The 17,348-nt window shown below is 38.4% G+C and overlaps 1 protein-coding gene across 9 annotated transcripts in view; it reads left to right on the forward strand.

The window, feature by feature from the left end:
- Positions 1-17,348, forward strand: part of ephb3b (eph receptor B3b) — a 65,924-nt gene that overhangs the window by 27,275 nt on the left and 21,301 nt on the right. For all 9 annotated transcript variants that reach the window (XM_008406819.2, XM_017304457.1, XM_008406815.2 and 6 more), the window contains exons 2-5: positions 4,818-4,882; positions 11,161-11,833; positions 15,760-15,915; positions 16,829-17,164. In XM_008406819.2, coding sequence (XP_008405041.1) covers positions 4,818-4,882; positions 11,161-11,833; positions 15,760-15,915; positions 16,829-17,164 — 1,230 coding nt within the window. The remainder of the gene's footprint in view (positions 1-4,817; positions 4,883-11,160; positions 11,834-15,759; positions 15,916-16,828; positions 17,165-17,348) is intronic.

Consider the following 17,348-nt stretch of genomic DNA (forward strand, 5'->3'; position numbering starts at 1 on the left):
ATTCTTGCTGCATGTCAGTTCCACCAACTGCTCCACTGCTCAGCCCCCTTAATTGTATTTCTTAAAATCAAGCATAATTATTGCTTTTTCTTCTTCTGTTCATGTTTTGGTTGTATGTTTGCTCCCTCCTGTCCCCCACCCCCTGAATGAGAGGATAAATATGTACAGTCCTGGTCATGAAAGTCTGGCCTGCGTCCCAAAGTCTGCTGAGTCTCCTAAAAACAGGCACATCCAAATAGTGAAATTTATGCCACTCAGGCCTCATGGTCAAGGCAATCCTTGAGCAGACTGGAAGTTCTGAATTTGGTCCAAGTAGAAGTAYGAGATTATTAAATGGAAGGAAAAATGAAAGAATGATGAATTAGATTGATATTTTACATGGAATGATGACAAAAAGGGAATATGGCTTAAATATATTTAACAGTCTYGTGTAAGGCATACGTACTTCCCTCAATACCCTCATAGCTTCTTTCATAAAACCCTCCTGTCATAAACCTGCAAAGACAGGCTCCTCTCTGAGCTGCCGCTGGCGTTCATAAATCACAAATTCATCTTGCAGTACACCTCACACATGTGAGCTTCCAAAACTCCAGCTGGCACAGCTAAGGAGGCATGGAGGTAAACTCAGCGGGGTCCATTAAAGGTTCTACACATAAAATTAGTTTTAGACATAAAGGACAAAGAGAAGGTGGGGTGTGAGACCTTACCACTTTAACTCAGTTTCCTWGTATTACTACTACTGAAAGAACTACCCATGGTTGAAGTCTAATTTTAATATTAGTGGTAAAAAAATTACATACGTTGTGCATCTCTGCTTTTCTCACTTTAATCTCCCAGTAGTGAACAGTCATGATTTGACTGCAAGTTCCYAGTGAAATACTCCAGAAAATACAGTAAAAAAGGGTCTAAATCCCAGCTTAAAGACACTCATATTTTACTCTTTTTTTCTGTGTGCAGTTTATTATGACACGTTTACATGCTCATTCACTTGATTTACTCTCTTTGCCCCATTACTCACAACCTGATCTACAATCACTCCTCATGTTTTTTGTGACGAATAGAGTTCAAACAGAAAGATAAAACACAGAGAAAAGAAAAAAGTCTTTATATCGAAGAKTCTCTTATTCTCTTTAGTTTCACAAAGCTTTTTTTTTTTCTCTCCTCCAACTTGCCCTTCTGGTTTTCTTTACCATCTATTTCTCTTCTCCTCATCCAGGCCCATTGGGCAACCTTCCAGCGTGTTCTTAGAGACTTTCAAAGATTGTTTACTTTGAAAGACACCTTTCCCTCTTTAATCTTTCTTAGTCTGAATCCTTGTGCTTTATCTTCTATATAGTATAAATCTGTCAGTTTGATGCTGAAAACTCTTCCTTTGTTCATGAGCTTAATGCACTTTTTTCTTGTTTGGTATGTTGTGCGTGCCTTTTGCCAACACTTTTTATAATAGCAATGCACATGTGTTGCCCGATATTYTCTAACCAGCTAACAAGCTTCTGCTAAGTAGATGAGAAATGCAGATGTGCGTACACAGAGRGCGAGTGTGCGTGAGTGTGTGTGGGGTGGGGGGTCGACAGGTTAGATTGGGGTCATTCTGTGCTTTTACTGTGGCCCATTGACTCAGGATTGATGCTCCACTTTGACCACAATGTGGGGCTTTGCTCCCAATAGACACACACATAATTGCCTTCTGCCACAGACGCACAAAAAAACCAGCCAGGCACGCACACATAGACTCAATCCCAGTTTGGTGAAACAATGCACATGCACCATAAAAGGAGGGGTTATAGAAAACACCTGCACTCCAGAATGATCTACTGCCCAGACCACAGGCCTGGGCAGTGTATCTGTTTGCTTTGCAAATCTGCCTTTCTGCCACACGGTTCTAGTTCTTTCATTCTCATCACTGGTGTTGCAACCCTGTCAGTCATTGRGTTTCACTGTGTTGTCATTTTTCTTTTTTTCTGCAAGGTCAGCTCGAGTAACATCCAGACTTGCATACATGCGACCTAGTTGTAATGATAAAGACCATGCAGAGAAGGTATATCATTTTCACCACACCAGCTTACATACCTGTTTATCTGTCAGTAATAAGCCTCAAATCACAGAGTGTCACAACATGAGTCAGGGGAAGTTTTGCCATAATATTTGCTGACAGTCTCTGAGAAACAGACACTAGTAAACTGTAATTTAGGTGAGAAGGCAACAGCAGATTAGTTTCATTACGTGTTTTAATTGGGCAACCATGCCTCAGTGGATAGACTAGTTGTCTTGTAAGTTGTGGGTTTGATMCCAGCTTCCTCCTGCCTTGTTGATGTGCCCTTAACCCAAAGTTACCTACCAATCTGTGTATGGGCTTATGAATGTGCCTGCTTTTGTGAGTGCAATTGGCTGTATGTGTGAGGTGCTTTGTAATTTTAGTCCACTTACCATTTTAAAGTAAAAAAAAAAAAAAACAGTTCTTCAAGCATTTCTTCAGTTCTCCAACTGGTTTAGAGTAAAGCCCTCAGCCAGTGTTCCTCAGGGGGAACAAGACAGTATCACAAGAGATTTCAACCAAAGATGTTTTACTTTYTCTAGAACAATCTTGAACATGAGGATGATTTATGCTATTAGTGTAATGTGCATGTCAGGCACACTGTCACTCTGTGTGCTGGGGTAAAAGTCTACAAGAATTCTTTYCCCTGAGGAACATGCCATTTTAAGATTTAGCCATAATTCATCAGGAGCTCAGYGTTTGTGATAGCCAGTCTTCCTAAGTGCATCAATTGTGATAGCAAATATATGGTGAAATGGGAGAAATTTGGGTTATAATCAGAAATGTTATAGATTTTKAATCCAATTTCTGATCAGCAAATTTGTACAACTTTGACATGCTGATACATGTTTTAATAATAAAAGTGTTCCAGAAAACAAACCGATGCTTTTTTAAAAACATTCAAAGATTACAGAGCTTACTCTGAAGGACTTCATATCTACAAAAACACTGAAATACTGCTGCACATTGTGCAGCAAAAGCATCTGTAAATAAAACAAATCTCAAATTAATTGCAGTTTATCTGACTTACTTTTTTTTATCTCACATAAGAGAGACTATTACTCACTCTGATTTTTCTGTAGTGAGTTATATTTCCATAAGACCATTTAACAATAAATAACTTRTGTCCAACTTATTTTAATACTGGAACAAAAAGAGTAATTTATTTATTGAGACTATGAAAGAGCCTCAAGCAGACTGTCTGTGAATCGATCATTTTTTATTTAGACTACATCAAGATAATGACAAAGTAACAACATTGCTCACAGTTTAAATCGTCTTTAGAATTTTAGTTTCTCATTTACCATAAGTACTGCAATATCTTTACAAACTGTAAACAATAGTCTCTGTGTATATTTTCCTAAAATAATAAATGCAACCAAACCTTAAATGGGACATTCACAGTATACCAGCTCAGTKTTTGCTCACCTCTCCCTCCTCTAGCAATTTTTATGCATAGTTTGACTTTTTCGAAAACCTCAATAAGATTAAAAATAGCTCTGTCTTCATCACTCAGTAATAACTTCCACACTAAAGAGTAGTTCCTGTAAGACTGACATTCAGGGGAAAATGATCGTTTTTTTKKKKYTTGTTACTGATCCAAGTCAGCCAAGTGTAAAATCATCCTATTCTGGTCACCATAGCATTTAAAGTCGTGACAATGGATTTTGAACATGAGTTTTATTCCCTATCCCCTCACCAAGTGAAGTAAAATTATTAGGAAAAACCAGATTAAGAGAAAGATAGCATCTAAAARAAAAACTTTTTTCAGGCCTATTCCTTGAAACCTCATTAGTGAAATGAACCTTACATTTCTTTTAAATGAACAGATACAGGACAAGCACACTTTTTTCTGCATGCTGTTTCATCATCTTTTACCATCATGTAGAACAGCGTGGCGGTTGAGATAATAACTGTGGCTGCACACTGTGCCTAGAGCGTCAGGTAGTAAAAGAACCGACATTTATAGCCTTCCTTCCCTTTTCTAACAAAGCCGGTAGCTCGTTGCCAGTAGAAATTAGAGTGGAAAGTCAGCAGGAAAAGAAGGGATTTRCCACAGAGGTCCACCATTTTGTTTAGTCCTTTGTATGTGTGAGTGTATTTGAGTTTGCCAAGAGATAGATGTTAAAAAATKAGCTTAACCTGAAGTGTGTCCACACCCAGTTATTGACACAAAGTGATATGTGATTGAAGTTTTCTGACCTCTGTATCCCCCACAATCTCCTTCTTTGTGGCTCTAAACTTTATTACCTCTCGCTCCATTCAAGCCTTCTGTTGGGTTGTGTATCTTGCAGGAGTTTTACAGCATGCTGCTTACTGTATGTGTGTGTGCGTGTGGGGGTGTGTGTGCGTGGGCGTGTGTGTATGCGTGTAAGTGCCCTGTGTGAAACAAAAACAACTTCTCTTTGAGTTTTGCCGCCTTGTTTAAAACAACCGTCTAATTGGGACTAATTAGCCATATGAGAATCTACAATAAGATTTTACACAATACCTCGCTGATCAGACACTTCTATTTCTGTCTTTCTCTTCGTTCTTGTTACATACAGGAAAGCACACAATGTTCTGCGTTAGTTTAATTGGACTGAATGTGCTGAAAATGTATCCAACTGTTCAGTTATTCTCGCAGTTATCTGAGAACGGTGCCAGTCAAAGCCTCTTATCTGTTGCTTGAAACTCTTTTACAATTTTTATGACGTTGTTGTAAAACCACTGAAAGTTCTATTGACCTACTCTCTTCTTCTTTGTCTGACCTAAATGCCTTCTTTCTTCCTCCAATTTACAGAGACACTGATGGACACAAAGTGGGCCACGACGGAGTTAGCGTGGACTGCACACCCTGAGACCGGGGTAAGTTTGGATCATCAATCTCTTCACTCCTGGAACCAGAGGGTGGTGTGGGCATGATAGTGACAGCTGTTTAGGGCCAAGCCTTGGGCAAACGCAATTTGTTTACAAGTATGTATTCAATAATAAAATATAGGTATAATTTTAATCATCTTTAAGGATAAATGTTATAGGTACTTAACGTAAATTATTTTAGAAGTCTTGTTTATAATTGTATGTTTTTTTTTTTAATCAAGTACTAATTCATGAGAACTAAGTACAACCTTTGGGTAAAAGTACAATAAAGTAACAAAAATTGTTTTATCATTGAATACATACTTGTAATTTACATTAAGTACCTATGACATTTATCCTTAAAGATGATTATAATCATCTTTAAGGATGATATCCAGCTCAGTGTCCCCCATCAACGTCTGATGGGGGACATCTTTAAGGATGATATCCTTAAAGATGATTAAAATCTTTAAGGATAAAATCTATATTTTAAAGATAAAATTATCTTTAAAATTAAAGATAATTTTACTCATCTTTAAGGATAAATGTCATAGGTACTTAACGTAAATTATTTTAGAAGTCTTGTTTATAATTGTATGTTTTTTTTAAGCGTGAGCTTAGTCTAAATGCTATTAATCACTATAGAGAACAGGTGTCCAACTCCAGGCCTTGATGGCAAGAGTCCTGCAAAATTTAGATATGTCTCTGTTGTAGCTTCTGAAATAAGAAAATATATGACTGTTAAAATAAAAGATGTTTTTTATTGGAAACTTTTAGCTTAATTTCAAAACCCATTTGATATCAAATTTTTATGATATCATTTTTATGATATCAGTTCGTTCTCTTCAATCAAGAAGACATCCAAAAAAGCAAATGGGCCCACGAGTTGGAAAATGCTTAGGTCAGCTGTACATCAACTTAAAGTGACTCATAAAGTTGTCTTAATAATCTTCGTTGGGATATGCATTTAATGATTAGGAAGAATATTTGCTTCAATTCAATTTAAGTTAGCTGCCCAGTCTCACGTGTTTCTTTTTTCTCAATAATTTTTCTTAAGGCACCTGAAAATGTGGCCATTGGATAGTTCTTTGAATGCTGAAATAGGTTTAGTTTGAACCGATGCACATCCCCACTTCAACATTTACCCCACACACAAAATGCCAGTGACAGCCTATTCTTGCATTCCCATGTGGTGATCACAAAGAGCCAAGTAGGAGCATAAAATCTTGACCTCTCCTCAGCTTTGCTTCAAAGGTTGCCAACACTCCTCCTTTTACTTTTATGCAGTCCTCTGCAGCTTGTGTTTTCAAAGGTGGACCCAATATATATTTTATTGTCTCTCTAACAAAACTGGCACCGAGATCCTTCCTTAGCTGTTCTTAGCAGTCCACACTCCTTCTGCCTTTTTGTCTTTCTGCTACCTAGCAGCTGACGAAGGCAGACACATTAGCCACCTCAGCTGTAAGCAATCAGGGGCCAAATCCCCTCTCGGCCTGTCATGACCTTTCTACTTCCGCTTTTTTCTACTTCTCCTTCTTCCATCTTTCCTTATCCTTCTACTTCTTAAGCTATAGTGCTGCAAAGATCCTGCCACCACTACAGGACAGGCATGATAAAAGGCCTCTATTTCAGTATAATTTCATCAGTTCGTTCTCTTCAATAGATAAGCACACAGTGACATATTTTGTATCCCCTATACCACAAATATTCAGCCAAAAAATAGAAGAAATATTCTCCTTTGACATTTTCTTTGATTATTTATCAGGAAACTGACAGAACTACTACTATCTGTCTATCTATCTATTTTTGTGCTTTTCTTTAGTTTGCCATTTAAAAAAAATTCAAGCATCAGTCCAATTGTTGTTCTTTCCGTCCATCTGTAATAATGGACAATGGATTGCATGTATTTCATTGTTTATTTTTGTGTTGTGACATGACCTTTCTGATGGGGAACAARCATGAAAGAGGAAGTAAAACATTGGCAGAGAGGAGAAAATCAAACTTAAAAGATAGAAAGAAAATAAAACTAAATGAGAACATCTCTGTGTTACTTCAAGTGACAGGAAACAACATAGAAATAAAGCCAACAAAATATAACCACAGAAGAAGCATGCTTTGCTCATCTTCACATAACTCATTTCTAGGAACAGACTGTGCATGCTTCTTATTAAATTGTTTCATTTCTGTCCCTGTCTTCAGAATTAGTATTTTCCAGTCACGCCATGTACTCTGCTTTACYGCTGTGTGATGGTGTGTGATACACTTTTGTGTCCAATGTTTGCAACTTCATGACCCATYTTTGTCTTTGTGTATTTTCTTAGTTACTTTCAAATCATTGCAGCCATCGTTTATTGTGTGTAGACTTGTCCAAAAGCTAGATGAAAGATAAAGGGGGATTTCCACTTTTGCAAGGYTGTCAGATTTGAAGCAGTACCCACAGGGCTTTTTCACAACTATTATTCCGAGTTGGCTTGTGAATTTATTGTAATGACTATTCTTAAGGTAGTAATTGCACAAAGAAGCTGCATGCAAAGAGGCTGCATGCAAAGAGCACATTTTAAAATCTATCCCAACGTCCTAAAACTGTCTTAAAAATCAGTTTTAGTAAACAACAGGTTTTCAGTTAATTACAATAGCTCCTGTATTTAAAATTAAACTGAAATGGAAGAAAGAATTTGTGTTTTTTTTTTTTACTTTTCCTCGGGGGGCCACAGGAACCCTTCCAAGGGCTGGAAAAGGCCCTCTACCCTCASTTTAGATCACCCTTTTTTATGAAAAAGAATTTTAGCTGTTTATAAAATTGTAACTTCTCAAAATGTTGGTGTAACGTGATATTATAAAATGGTCGATGCCTAATGAAAACATGCTACAAAGCTTTCATAAAATCTTTGAATGCATTTTACATTTCAAGAGATAGTAAGTAACTAAGCTGAAAAAGAAGAATGCTCTTTTCTTCTACAATTACTGGACTAAATGTGAGATTATTTGTAATATCTAATAAAAGAAAAAGGGGAGCCATTTAAGCAAATATTACTACAACAGTCAACATGTAAAAGAGCATCTTTAGTCAATAAAACCCAAAGTGCATTAAACTGTTCGGTCTTGCAGAACATTGTTATTATCTGTGAGTCACACTAAGCTCTTATGYCCAAAACAACCGTAAATCCCTTCGCTCCTCACTGCTTGTAATAACTGATTATYAATTATGAATGTGTAACTGCTTTTTCACAAAGCACATTGAGAGTGTCTTGAGGATTTTTGTGATAATGTACATAAATCCCATGAAAACAACTTTTATAGAATCAAAATCATAATAAAAAAATGTGCATAATCATGGGATCAAAAAGGAAAAACATTTTWAAAAAAAACCTCAATCACAAAGAGACAGTCGAGTTCTAAACTCATGAATGAGCCAGAAAAGTTTTAAAGTATGAACACAAAACACCTCACTTATAAGCAACATATTGCTTTTGAATTTCTTTGGATAATCAGTTACAGCACTAATCTCATCTTTCTCAGTCCAATCGTGCTCACTATTAATACTTTCAGATGTTTTTTCAGTAATGATTTGGTGTGGACARRAAAAAAATAAAGTAAAAAAAATAAAAATAAAAAACAGTTGTTGCCAGGAGTTGTAAAAGCAACTATATCATTGTGACAATATTCAGCCAGGAGAGTTACGCGTTAAAATAAAACAAGCAAAATTAGAATAGTTTTTATTAGAAAAAAAGGTTTTACTTTCCCATAGAGTTTCAAGGATTTAATATTGTGAATCTTAAAAGAGATGTGCATAATACTCCTACTTTATAGCTAGTGGTTATTTAAAAAAGTAGCAGTTACAATTAATTCAATTACCTTTGCATGGATGTGCTTATTGGGCTTTGTAAGTGACTTTCAGCATATTTTTGATAAACAAAASTCATAACAGCAACTTGAAAGCAGTAGCATATTAGAAACAYTCCAGAAATATTGCTATCCTCACCTTTGAGTAATACAAAATAATTATTYGTGAGTATTTACAGGTATATGCACAACACTATTCTGTTTATATCAACAGCTTGTCTTTGCAAAACATTCCAAAATATWATTCCCAAGCTCCATTATGGCTTCAAGAACTGGTATTCTACATTACTTGCATGTTGTTCAGTGTGTTATGACAGTAAAACTCAAAGCCTTGATTGGAGAGGACACAAAAACTATACAGTGGATTGCCAATTTTGCACAATTCATCTTGATGAGAGTCAATGCCAAGAATCTTGGGCCGTTTCACAGAACCTGGCTAATTTATTCATGCTYGGTAAGCAGCAGGCACTTAGAGCATTTGTCCACTGGTGCATGTCTTAGGGAAGGGGATCGCTCTCTATCTAAACGTGCACGGCTAGCTTCGTATACAATCAAACATCCACACAGAACAAGAATGAGCTCAGGGAGACAGGCTCGCGCTAAGCCCTTAAAAAAAAGCAGCCAAATTTATACACACGCCTACAAACACTTGGCTGCATTGGTTTTTTGCAAGGGTGATTTATTACTCCGAACTAAATACCCATTGACACTTCATGCTTTCAGCCATCCCATTGACCCAGGTGGTGATTATTGATTCCCTCCGGTCGCTTCTTCCTTCTTGAGCCATCGTTTTAATGCCACTACCCAACTACACCCATTCTCCCCCTCACTGCCTCATGGCCACCAGGGTCCTAGATGAATAGCCTTGTCTCCACCACATCCATATCACAGCCCTAATTAAGATACTCACCGWTCAAAGTGAAACATCAGGCTCTAAGCAACAAAGTGGTGTCTGTTWGCAAGTTTTGAGTTGCAGAAAACCTCAAGTTCTAAGGAAAAGTTAAATTGTGTTTTTCTCATTTCTCCTTTTGGGAAGTTAAACTTCCATCTGCATCAAAGATCTGCTCAACCGATCAGAGGAACATTAGACGTACATCACATTAGACAGCCAATGAAAAATATAGTTTTTTGTTTCTCAACTAGATTCTATTGTCTGAGAGAGAATAAACAAGCTGTCTTTGTAGACATTACAACTTATTCTTACAAAGCTGCCTTATTCTTACAATAAGTTACAACAAGTTATTCTTACRAAAGAGCATTCACATAAAAGAAAACTTTGACAAATACATTCATATTTTTGAGATTTTTGGACAGCCCCGGTGGAAAAAAAGATTAAGCTAGAAGCTATGGCAAATGCATGTTTAGCTAATCTGGTGAAAGGGCAGGTGGATAATCAAATCTGGAATGTTTGGGGATCTACACTACTGTACAAGTAAATGTGCGTAGGTGTTGTATGAATAGAAATTAAATTTACACTAAATTTAAGCCCAGTCTGAACTTTTTCTTTGTTGTCTCTTTACATAGCTTCACTTTGTTCTTCAAATTGTTTGATATATTTTTGTGTGTTGTGTGGAACACTGTGGGACTGCATTTTGAATTTGCCAGGCAAATAAACTTACCAGRCTTAGCTAAGAAAATTAATGTGCTCAACTCTTTGTGTAATGGAGAGGTGTAGGGTAGCATAGCCCAAAGCAACCACACATGTAGACACACAGATATTACACACGCAGGAACTGCTGTTTGAAATTAAATGATTTAAGTGTGTGGCTTCATTCAGGGGTGAAACGTACTTTAGACTTCTTGCTTTTACAGCAAAGTGTCAYAGAGATTGCTTCYATTCATCYATTAAAACCGGTAATCAAAGTTTCTAATTTTTATTCTAATTTATCTCACATAAATACTCCCCAGGGCAAYGTAGTAGYACTGAAAGTTGTAGAGGTCTGTGAAAACAAAAAAAAGCATGAAGGTTAAGTAATGCCTTTTTTCCAGTCGTTATTAGAGGACGTTGCAGTCATTGCTCCATAATTGAAGCGTAATTGGTTGTGAAGCAATGTGGCTGCTGCTACTTCCAAACAGATATGAGGTAAACATGCTGTGCTGGTTCTGTGGTGAGGAGGTGACAGGTTGCTGTAATTGTGATAAATTTGCAGTTCTTGTCCCTGGCTTTTTGCCACACTAATCAGAGATGAAAGGCACATTACGTTGAGAGGAAGCGAGTGGAAGTTAAAATATGAATGAAAACATTCCAGCTACAAGCYCCGTACTTTTACAACATTACTTCTACAGTTTGCCTTCTATAAAATATTAATTAGTGTACCTCATCAAAGTTGAATGAAAGCTCTAAATAGTGTCACAAATTAAATTAATTAGCTGCCCGACATGTCAAGAAACATGTAAAGCCTCTTTGTTAATTATTTACGTCTTTTTTCTGTTCTCTCGTTTAGTGGGAAGAGGTGAGTGGCTACGATGATGCCATGAATCCCATCCGGACATACCAAGTCTGCAATGTACGAGARCTCAACCAGAACAACTGGCTACGTAGTGACTTCATCCCGCGAAAAGACGTACTGCGTGTTTACGTAGAGATGAAATTCACAGTTCGTGACTGTAACAGCATTCCCAACATACCGGGTTCCTGCAAGGAGACCTTCAACCTTTTCTACTAYGAGTCTGACTCAGACTCAGCCACCGCCACCAGCCCTTTCTGGATGGAGAACCCTTATGTGAAAGTGGACACTATTGCCCCAGATGAGAGCTTCTCAATGCTCGAGTCTGGACGGGTAAACACAAAGGTCAGAAGTTTTGGGCCACTTTCCAAAGCTGGGTTCTACTTGGCCTTCCAGGACCTTGGTGCTTGCATGTCACTTATCTCAGTGAGGGTGTTTTACAAAAAGTGCTCCACCACAATTGCCAACTTTGCAGTTTTCCCAGAAACGGCAACGGGAGCCGAGGCAACCTCATTGGTTATTGCTCCAGGAACTTGTGTCCCCAATGCCCTAGAGGTCTCGGTGCCACTGAAGCTCTACTGCAACGGAGATGGAGAGTGGATGGTTCCTGTAGGAGCATGCACATGTGCAGCTGGTTTTGAACCAGCCATGAAGGATACCCAGTGTCAAGGTGAGTGTTTTCACTACAAATACCTCAAGTCAGTTGAGGATTCTGTTACCCACTGTTTATGGTAGTGGATTAAAAACGTTTCTTTGTTTGATGTGGATTTGGAGTCTAAACATTCCTCATCAGGAAATCTGTGGTTCAAGCTCTACATAATGACCTGCCAGTGATTTTTTTCCCCCCTTGCTTTTAGCTTTTTCAAAGATAGTAATGGAGCTTCAGAAAAGTAATTTGGCTTTGAGCAGGTCAAAATAAACTTCCTGGAAGCATTAGTTCTCAAGATAATGTTCAAAAGACTGAGGCTGAATCGTGGTGGCTATAGATTAAATGATATAATTTGCCACATAATTGTCAGTGAGGTAACTGCCTCAATATTGGACACCTTAATACAGTGATTACTGGGCAGAATGAAAGACTTTTCGGCATTGTCAGCTGGAGGCTTTCCACTTCTCTGACCTCGGTTTTGCTTTGCAGCTGGGTGCTGACAGCAGAATGGTAATGCAGCTGATGCTGTCTGTTTGTGGAAGCTCGGATCCCGATGGTTTCTGGTCGAGTGGAAAACATGACACTTTCAAAAAGAGGTTGAGCTAGAGGTGAACTTTAACAGCATGATCTCGTCTGAACCAGAGTGCAGGTGACAGCAGGAGAAGAATGAAGGATAAATGGAAACTGTTTGCGTGTGTTGATGGCTATGAGGCGTAAAATTGGGCTCAGAGTGAGTAGGTCAAATGGAGAAAGCAGAAAAAGACTGAAGCAGAGGGACAGGGGCAGGCTGCGTTATTGATCACCTAAGGCTGATTTCATGATGTCTTTGCATGTTCGCTTTGTGGGGGTTGGACTCCCTTGGTTTTAGAGGCTCATCCTTCCTCTCAGAAGAGACAGATGAGGCCAAGAAGATCATTTCTTCAGTACCCATGCTCATGATGAGGCATGGAAATCTTGAAGACCTTATGCTGACAGGTTCTGAAATTACATTCTCACCTGAGAGAGTGTCTGTGCAAGAAAATAAGAGCAGAAAAAAAAATCCAAAACATAGCATTGTTGTTTACACGTGACAGTTCAAGGTTAAACTCCAGTGACTGGCCCTGATGAAGCATTTCTTAATCACTGAAAACCATTAGGGGTACATCCCCCTTTCTCTTTATTTTATGTCACCTTTTCTCAGGTGTGCTTTATTTTTCCTCCTTTACCACTTTGTGACTTCGCACTCATTTGTCGTCATCTTTTTACAGTTCATACACCCTTTTTAGCTTTTCTGTCCATGTTCCAACAGGGGGTGAATCCTTTTCCCCGTGAAAGTACTTACTTCAACCATTCCCTCCTAATCTGAAGGCTGCTGCTCTCATTAATAAGCCACCAGAGATACAGTTGGGATGTCAGCATTAATATTAATCGATGAGCCTTTTTTGTGGCAAATTTTTCACTCCCCAATATTCTTTACTTTCTTCATGCCTCACACTTTCCAATTTCAGCATACATTCTAATCAGTTCCTTAAGCTCTATGTTCTGCATGAGAAGGTAAGACACAGGGGAGTGCAGAAAGGATATGGGGGTGTGGGGGGTTAAAGGATTAGCATTTTTATGCCTCCATCCCCCTCCTTTTGCTCTACTACTTGTCTGTCTTTCTGCTTCCCTTTTTAATAGATCCTCTAAGGGAAAAATGGATGAAAGGAATAGGATGACCCCTTAGTGATTGATCAGCACTTTTAACCTTTTTCATGAAAATGAAAAATAGCCTGTTTTAATGGAAATCCACTCAATACATCTGGTCAAACCCAACGTGTTCAAGAACTAATATTTCATCCACTGTTGGGAAATTTCTTGTAGTTTGCTGTTTTGCTAGGTGAACCTAAATGAACTTACAGAGGTCATGATACCAATCGAAGAGGTTGTTCTATAACCTGGTGTAACTGGTGGGCATTTCTTATCCGTGTATCAAGCAGCACTTCCTGGTAGCCAGGAGTGTGGATGACTCTGATTAATGCTGGAAGAACAAATACACTTAGTGATAGTGTACATAGTGCAGCCAACTGGCAGTTTCTAGCCAATATTGAAGCTTTTAAGCAAAAGAACAACAGGAGCGTTCTGCTACCCTTGCAGGTCTTGGGTTGATGTGACTTCCAGGCTTTTTTTTCCCAGCAGGAGATATAAATTCACCACACAGAAGCTAAATGCTAATCATCATCCAGAAGGACAAACTTTGCAGTGTGTCCTTGACATTGACGACCACCGCACCAGTGGGTCAGCTAATCAACAGGCCCTAGTAAACTCTTCCTGCCATGCCTGCTTCTGTCTTCTTTTATTAAGCACGGCGGCAAGCTCATTCATCTTTTATGAAGACAGTTTATGAAAGATATGAAGCCCACCGAAGGATTCTGGATTGCAATGCCACTGTTATGGTTACACTCCACATCTGTTACTTATCAGCAGTGTTATAAACTTCCAAACGGCCACTATAAATGGAGATAGGATTTTTCCAAAGGATAGCAATGTTTTCAGATTAATGAGACATCAGTTTATCAACAATCAGTTTAGSTAGAACTCTGTGAAAGGTTGTTCCCCAAAATTAAAAAAAATTAAAAAGGCATTATTCTTGTTCTGAGAAAATTGTGTTGACATCAATACATGACAGTGACACTTTTTCACAATGTGGAGTTATAAACATTGTGTAGTTTCATTTTATTTACAAGCAGCACAAACATTTAACTGGTAAGGTAAAGCCCATGTACAAATTATGACATACTGCCTGATACATAATGTGTGTTAATTCCCCTTTTGCTGCTAAAGTAGCCTGAAGTCATAATGGATTTTTTTTTTCTTAAATTAAGACAATACAGAGGATCCTCTGTACATCCTCTACATATGTCATAGTGTCACTTTTCAAGTTTTAGAATTAGGTAACATTAGCTGTAATAATTACTACACAGTTTACAGAAACTTCTCATAACCGCACAACTAACTCAAGAACAAGAACGAAGCTAGAATTAAAATGAATGAATCTGTGAATATAAAATATACGAGACAATAACATCTAATTTCATTTAAACATTTACATTTAAAATAAAGATCCCAATGTATGGTTAATGCTGTCTTAATTGTTAATTGTCTTAACAATTATATTGCTCACCAATTTAGTTGTGGAGTTTTAAAAGGTTCTAACTCGGATGTAAACCCAAAAAAGATAAGATTGTTTTTTAATCAGATGGTTAGGCCTGCAATGTGCTAAGCTTGCAATAGTGAAATTACATGGTAACATTACCAGCATTTTCCTTATTCAATTGAAAGATTTCCTCTAAGTATAATGTGTGCACAGCAAGTCTCTGGGCATCCAAGTTGGCAGACAGCAGCCCTATAATCATGTCTAAAAAAATGTTTGATATCAAAGCTAGTTTCTACACAACTAAATAAATAGTTTGATTAGTAACTTTAATTATTTGATGTTACCCATACAGCCATGTATTAAGAAAATCTGCTGAAGTTTTTTAGTATAATTATGGGTCACAATTACCTGCACTGATTTTCTGCTGTTTTTGCGTTTTAGCTCCTCTTGCTGTTCTGGAGCAGTTTGAATACATGTTTCAAACACATTTTAGGAATATTAAAATTACTAATTATTGCAGGTTTTGGATAAATTACTTGCTTAATACGCTAAAATAAAAGTTTAAGACTTCAACTTGGCTCAGAACTTTCATGTGTTTACTTGGAACTTGACTTGTGACTTAGGTGGAAAGACTTGAGGCTTACTTGGGACTTGCAAAGCAACAACTTTGTCCCAACTCTTTGTCATATGCTTAGCCACTTGCTGTGCAATATATCCCAGATGCCATACATTTGTACAATAAACAGTTTCTCAGATAAAACCTGTAAGGGCAACTGTGCATTGCTATTAACACTTTTTGTCTCATCTCATTTTTTTCATCCGTTACTTTCAGCTTGCAGCTCTGGCTCCTTCAAGTCCAAACAAGGGGATGGCTCCTGTTTTCCCTGCCCAGCCAATAGTCGAGCCACCTCTGGAGCAGCCATCATTTGTTCCTGTCGAAATGGTTATTATCGCTCTGACACAGATACTCCAGACTCCCCGTGCACCAGTAAGTAAAGCCTTTTTTCAAGTGTTCCAGATACTGAGGGAGGTTCTGATCACAAGGCATATTTTTTCAGGGGTAGGGGTATAGTAAATGTTCACTCAGGTTTCCTGTTTGAATTGTGTTTTCAGTAGCTGATAAAACCTCTGAAGAAAACATTCCCATCATGTCCCTCTAATGTCAAACAAGACTCCTTACTTTCGCAACATTACCAGACCTTTATCGTCTTAGCTCTCCCTCTGCCATCTGCTTGTAATCTCTGTGAATGAGTGGCATTATTGTCCCTCGACCTGCAGAAAGTGGTGCGTTTTTTCCCCTCTAGCTGCATCTTCATTAAACACAAACATGCAAATGTGGGTGAAAATTCAGTCAAATAATGAAGAGTGAAAATTTCTTTTTTTCTCCCGCTGCTGAGGGGTAGGGGTCTCATTCTCCCACAGTGCAGTGTGAGATAACACTCTGTTAATTGGATAAGAATTGCCAAGACTCTGCCAATAGTTTGTCTTACCCTTTCCCTGCAGCACTTTACACACACACTCAGACACAGTGGAAATAAGCATGTCATTCAGATTTTAACTTGTGTCCTCCTTTTTTCTGAAGAACTGCTGGAACAGTCTCTTGCAAGTTGAAAAGAAAAAAAAAAATCCTCTAGTTAATTCATGAAAAATGTACTAATAGCACAGCACCAGGGAAATTATTGGGTCATGAATTGTGCTGAAAGCAGCTGGCAGTAATGAACATGTATGTGTATGTGTAATGATGTGTATTCTTTGTACCACAATAGAACTGTCTATTGTCAAGATTCCTCTGTACTGTTACCAAGACAATTTTTTACACCTATTGTGCATGGAGATTAAATTCGATCTCATTCCCAAGCAATTTTCCTCAACTCATCCACGCCTTTACCTCGCTTTCACAGCTGTTCCATCGGCCCCACGCAGTGTCATCTCGAGCGTTAACGAAACATTGCTGCTGCTAGAATGGAGCGAACCTCGGGATATGGGTGGCCGCGAGGACGTCTTCTACAGCGTCATCTGCAAAAAGTGCCTCCCTGAGCGAGGGATGTGTTCACGATGTGATGACAATGTAGACATTTCTCCACGCCACCTGGGCCTGACGCAACGCCGTGTGACAGTTCGCAACCTCCAAGCCCACACGCAGTATAGCTTTGAGATCCAGGCGCTCAATGGTGTGTCCAACAAGAGCCCCTATACGCCTCAGTTTGCTGCAGTGAACATCACCACAAACCAGGCTGGTGGGTACATATATCCAACCTCGCACTTACCTGGCAGAGATCAATATTGATCTTGCAGGCAGTCAGAACTTTCAACGTCTGAAAAAATAATTATTGTATTCATGTGGGAGTATGTTACATATTCGCTAAGTAAAATGAAAAAGGCTGAGAAGGAAGGTGTTGTTGAATGAGCATTGAAAGGGAC

Source organism: Poecilia reticulata, linkage group LG4 (genome assembly GCF_000633615.1).
Source record: "Poecilia reticulata strain Guanapo linkage group LG4, Guppy_female_1.0+MT, whole genome shotgun sequence".
Taxonomy (NCBI): Eukaryota; Metazoa; Chordata; class Actinopteri; order Cyprinodontiformes; family Poeciliidae; genus Poecilia; species Poecilia reticulata.